This window comes from Tupaia chinensis, unplaced genomic scaffold (assembly GCF_000334495.1).
Source record: "Tupaia chinensis unplaced genomic scaffold, TupChi_1.0 Scaffold000045_1, whole genome shotgun sequence".
Classification (NCBI taxonomy): Eukaryota; Metazoa; Chordata; class Mammalia; order Scandentia; family Tupaiidae; genus Tupaia; species Tupaia belangeri.
Window position 1 is genome coordinate 9063414 of NW_006159501.1, and position 5255 is coordinate 9068668.

Genomic DNA, 5255 nt, shown 5'->3' on the forward strand with positions numbered 1-5255 from the left:
AAGACAAAAGTTTTCACTGCTGCCGGATGAACCCCAGTGCTGCAGGCTGTGCTGGTGGGACTGGAGGCTGGGCCTACCGCATCTGCTTGCCCTGGGGAGGAGCTTCACTTCCCCCTCTTTGGAAACCAAGGAAAGAGCTTCAGCAGGCCAGGGGCATCCAATTTACAGTGAGAAGAAATAATTTTAATCATTTTGGCTGAAGCATGGTAGTAGGTTTAAAGCGGTAGGAAGCCAGTGCCATGTCACACACTTGTAATCCCAGATACTCAGGAGGTCTCAAGTTCAAGGCCAGCCCAGGTGACATGGGAGACCCTGTGTCTTAAAAAAATTAAGGAAGTGTTAGGAAGCCCAGTAGGACAGGGTCCCTTATTCATGAAGTCGCTCCAGCATGTCTGTGAGTTCCTTCCCTTGTATGCCAAGCGTTGTGTGTTTGCGTGTCTTTCTAGGGTGCGGGGCAGTCTGGATGGTAGCAAGGGTGTGGGGCTGGCAGAGGGCTGGGTCAGAAAACTCAGGTGGAGTGCTCAGTGAATGTTGGTGCTGGACTGGACGTGGGGCCTGGAGGACAGCGAGGAACTGAAGATCCTGGTTCCCAAGGCGGCAATGCAGTTACCTGAGCAGAGAGGAGTGGAGCAGATCCGGAGGGGCAGATGTTTCTGTTCCAGGCATTTTTGCATGACGAGACTGCGGAACATCGTACTGGTCGGTACCCTTGGCCTCATTTTTATGCATGAATAATATGGAGGCAAGGATGACTCTGTTGGGGACGTGTACCAAAATAGCAGCAGATATTAGAGGCTTTAATAGATGGCTCCTCCCAAGTGTGAGGATTGATGATGGGAAGGCCGCGAGGAGCTGTGAAGCTGTGAAAGTGTGGTATGATTTTCACATCGTTCTCGAGTGCTGGTTTCAGATGCTCCGGGGTGCCACTAACAGTAGTTTCTATGTCCTGTTTAAATTGGCTGCATATCTCTAAGTATTTCTATGTGCTGAAGTGTGATGGGCTTACGTATGTTATGACCAACATTTAACCCGAAAGTCCACCTACAGGGCGCGTTACGCTGCTGGGTCAGCCCAGCTCCCGGCAGACCTCAGAATCTGGCGCCTCTGCTGTCTCTTACCTGGAGGTCCCTGTGGGGCCAAGGTTACCCTTGGAACAACGCACCTGCAATGCCTCCGAATCCGTCCTTGTCTTCATTTTCGTTTTATAAGTTTGCTGTAGGGTTCGTGTGTTGGTGGTGGGGGGGTATGAGAAAGCGCTCGCCAGTGGGGATGGCCACGTCACAGTCCCTTTTCTAGTCTCCTTCTGGGATTTGGGGCACACGTGTGCCAGGCGCGTTTTTCAAGCCACCAGTTCTGGGACTTGAAGGGCTTACGTATGTTATGACCAACATTTAACCCGAAAGTCCACCTACAGGGCGCGTTACGCTGCTGGGTCAGCCCAGCTCCCGGCAGACCTCAGAATCTGGCGCCTCTGCTGTCTCTTACCTGGAGGTCCCTGTGAGGCCAAGGTTACCCTTGGAACAATGCACCTGCAATGCCTCCGGATCCGTCCTTGTCTTCATTTCGTTTTATAAGTTTGCTATACGGTTCGTGTGTTGGGGGTGTGTGTGTGAGAAGGCGCTCGCCAGTGGGGAATGGCCACATCACAGTCCCTTTTCTAGTCTCCTTCTGGGATTTGGGGCACACGTGTGCCAGGCGCGTTTTTCAAGCCACCAGTTCTGGGACTTGAACCACGCAGCTTCTGCCCTCTGGCATCCAAGAGCTTTAACTACCATGTGACAGAGAGAGAAGAGGAAAGACCCCTCAATGGGATGTGGTCACAGCACGATCCCTTCTCCATTTTCCATTTTATCGGGATTTTGGGAACACCCACATGTCCTGGCGTGTTTCTCGGACCGCAGGGTCTGCCATGTGGGATCTGACTCCCTTAAGCATTAGGCCATGGGGACAGCTCTGGCCTCCATCTTCTTCTCTTACGCTAGGCAGTTAGGAACTTCCTGACAGTCAGTCATTTCTTTTTCTTTTTCCTGTGCGGGTTTTGTCACAGGGCGTGTGCACTGGAGAGAGAGTGACAGTGAGAGGGAAAGTGAAGAACCAACCCCTCCAGGAGGATGGCCACACTGCAATCCCTTCTCCTCCATTCTCCTGGGACTTGGGGCATACATGTACACAGCATGAGTTTCTTTTTTACTTTAAGAATTATTTTAGTTAACTTTATTTGTTTATTTGTTTGTTTGTTTAAATTTGACCAGAGAGACACAGAAAGTGAGAAAGCCAAGCCACCAGGCCCAGGACTCAAGCCATGGTCGGCCATATGGGATTTCAGTGCCCCTAACCATCAGGCCACCTGCCGGCCCCAGTGCACCCAGCATGAGTTTCTAGCCACCCATCTGAGACTTGAACCCCGGTTGGCCACGTGGGAGTCTAGTGCTTTCGACCACAACACCAACTGGTCCCCAGAGTCATTTCTTTAAAAACAATAATCTAAGCATATCACCTGGCTGCTTTTTTCCCGTAATTTTTGTTTTAATTACTGATTTCATGAGAGATCGAGAGAAAGGTCCCCTCCACAATCTCACCTCTCGCCTCTGACTGCCTGTGCTGCCATGACTGGGCCTGGACTGCTTTTTCAGAGTCCTTGGAGGCTTCTTGTTAAGCCCCCGAATAAACCCAGATAGGTACCACAGCCAGCCAGGCTTTCTGTGGGTCTGTCCCTCACCCACCGAGCTCCTGCTACCCCTGCTGTGGCCTTCCCGGCCTCCCGTGGTCCCATCATCAGTCCTCCCCCTGCGCTACCTGCAAGCCTCCCCTCCTGTCCTGTCTGTAAGGCTGTCCTCTCCATTCGGGTCTCCTTAGCTCCCGCTTCTCCAGGGCTTTCTCCATCTGAAGTATTTACCTCTTCCGTCGATCACTCGGTAGCTCATAGCTTGCTTTAGTCGAACTCACAGCAGTTATTGTTTCCTATTAATATTTCCTGTTTATATTTGTTTTTGTGGTTGCTCTTTCTACTCCCTTTAAAAATAAGCTCCCTGAGGTGGGGAAGGGGCTTGTATGTTTGCACACGGATGTGCCCCAGCACCTAGTACGTACTCACTACTCGGGCATAAATGACTCAATCCACTTTCTTTCTTTCTTTTTTTTTTTTTTTATTTTAATTGGTTTATTTACAGTCTTTTATCATACATCTATACAGTATACAAAATAAGACTTTCCATCCAGAATACATTGTTTATTGGATCAATTAAAGATATTAACATACATGTTATCATCAAGTAATTTTCTATTTCTTGTTTCATATATATATATATATTTTTTTTTTTTTTTCCTCCTTGATTCCCTTTCACCCTCTGCCAATTCCCTCCCTTACCCTACACTGTCTGTGGTATCTACTGTTGTTCTCATGCCTTTTCCCCCCCACATTTTATTGATTCACTAAAGGTCTTAAGTTAAAACTTTCAATAGCAGGCACAGCTGATATATACATGTCTATGAACGCGTGTCTGACTTTGGGTATAACTCTCAGTGAGTAGAGTGAACATACTATAAAGTAGCACCTCGCTGGGGCTGTATAGCTTCCTGCAGTCATTACATAGGTATTAATAGGTATTTTTAAATGCATTTACTGAATCCATTTTCTTGCTACATCACAAATAAAGCAAAACCACAGAAACTGGATGATGTTGATTCAAGTGCTAGAGAGCAGGAGTCAGCCTTAGGCGTGTGGCCGAGGTCATGCCCTGGTAAGCGGACCGAGAGTCGGGTGTCCAAATACAGTGAAGGACACAGCTTCTGCGGTGCAGGGGTGGCACTGGGCTGCGCAGCTGGGAGCCACGGGCAGATCGCAGTTCGAGTTCCAGCCTGGTTGGTCTGAAATTGTGCAAGGCCTGTGCACCATGCTCAGGATCCTGACACGCTGGAGGACTGGAAAAAGGGGACTGCAGCGTGACTGAGCCTGGGACAGTGCTTCTCTCTGCCCCTGTCATGGTGCACATGCTCCGTCATGAATCTAAAACATAATCCAACCAGAGCCGCTTCGAATTAGAGCCTCCATTGGTCACTCTGACTTATCCTTTTCCTTCACCAGGTATGCTGTTTCTCTGAAAAACATCGGCCTTGTGGAACCTCTGAAGGTAATAGGTAGTATTCCACTCCACAGGGAGCAGACGTCCTGTTCCCTGTATAGAGGTCGCTGTTCGGTAAGAGTTTGCTAGGTTATCTTATTCGCATCTATCAGCTTTTACCTAAAGACATTTCAGGACTTTAAGAAAATTGCACATGTCTGAGAAGCGCCATAGAAAGAGAACCGGGGGTGTAACTCAATGTCAACGCCACGTGTTTTGGTAAAAAGTCGACTCTGTTGAAGAGGGGTGAAGCCCTTCTGTTCTTAGAGAACTATTGAAAGATGGCGTGCGTCTGTCACTTGTGAGAAACGTGTGTCACACCTCTCTCTGTGTAGGGCAAGAAGGCTCCTGCCTTTCTGTAACTAAGAAGTATGAAAAGGAACAGTATCTAGGGAAAAGTATTACATTTCCAACGAAGGGAACAACTCAGGGAGCTGGAAGAAGTAGGCTTTTATTCCTTCTGCCCAGAGTGATCTGAGGTTGCCTTTTTTATGTAACATTTCCAACCTTTGTTCTTCCAGGGGATCTTCTCTGATCAAGCTATGGTGAACAATGTTTCGGAAAGGCAAGAAACGACATAGTAGCAGCAGTTCCCAAAGCAGTGAAATCAGTACTAAGAGCAAGGTAGGGGAAGGCCCCGGTGGGGATGGTCACCCCGCAATCCCTTCTCCTCCATTCTCCTCTCGGGATCTTGGGCACGCATGCACACACACCCGGCGTGAGTTTTATAAGCCACCGGGTCCAGGACGCGAACCGCGGTCGACTACGTGGGAGTCCAGCGACATAGCCATTACGCTAACTGCTGGTTCCCAGGTTGCCTTTTTTATGTAACGTCTCCAACCTTTGTTCTTCCAGGGGATCTTCTCTGATCAAGCTATGGTGAACAATGTTTCGGAAAGGCAAGAAACGACATAGTAGCAGCAGTTCCCAAAGCAGTGAAATCAGTACTAAGAGCAAGGTAGGGGAAGGCCTTGGGAACAGGGTCAAAGCAGTGCGCGCTGATTCTCCTAACTGATAACTGCCTAGAGAGACTGACCAGGGCAGACCTTCCCCAGAGGGGACTGACCAGGGCAGACCTCCCCCCAGAGGGGACTGACGAGGGCAGACCTCCCCCCAGAGGGGACTCCCGGGCGC

At 49.3% G+C, this 5255-nt stretch overlaps 1 protein-coding gene and 1 long non-coding RNA gene across 2 annotated transcripts in view; both read left to right on the forward strand.

Moving 5' to 3' along the window:
* Positions 1-4760, forward strand: part of LOC102498393 (uncharacterized) — a 5981-nt gene extending 1221 nt beyond the window's left edge. The window contains exons 2-3 of the long non-coding RNA XR_333346.2: positions 4085-4130; positions 4643-4760. This is a non-coding gene — a long non-coding RNA (uncharacterized LOC102498393). The remainder of the gene's footprint in view (positions 1-4084; positions 4131-4642) is intronic.
* A 187-nt stretch (positions 4761-4947) lies between these two features.
* The window catches only part of ITGB1BP1 (integrin subunit beta 1 binding protein 1), a gene marked incomplete in the record, with an annotated part of 7687 nt that continues 7379 nt past the window's right edge, over positions 4948-5255 (forward strand). Inside the window, 1 exon segment of the mRNA XM_014589767.2 lies at positions 4948-5079. Coding sequence (XP_014445253.1) covers positions 5008-5079 — 72 coding nt within the window.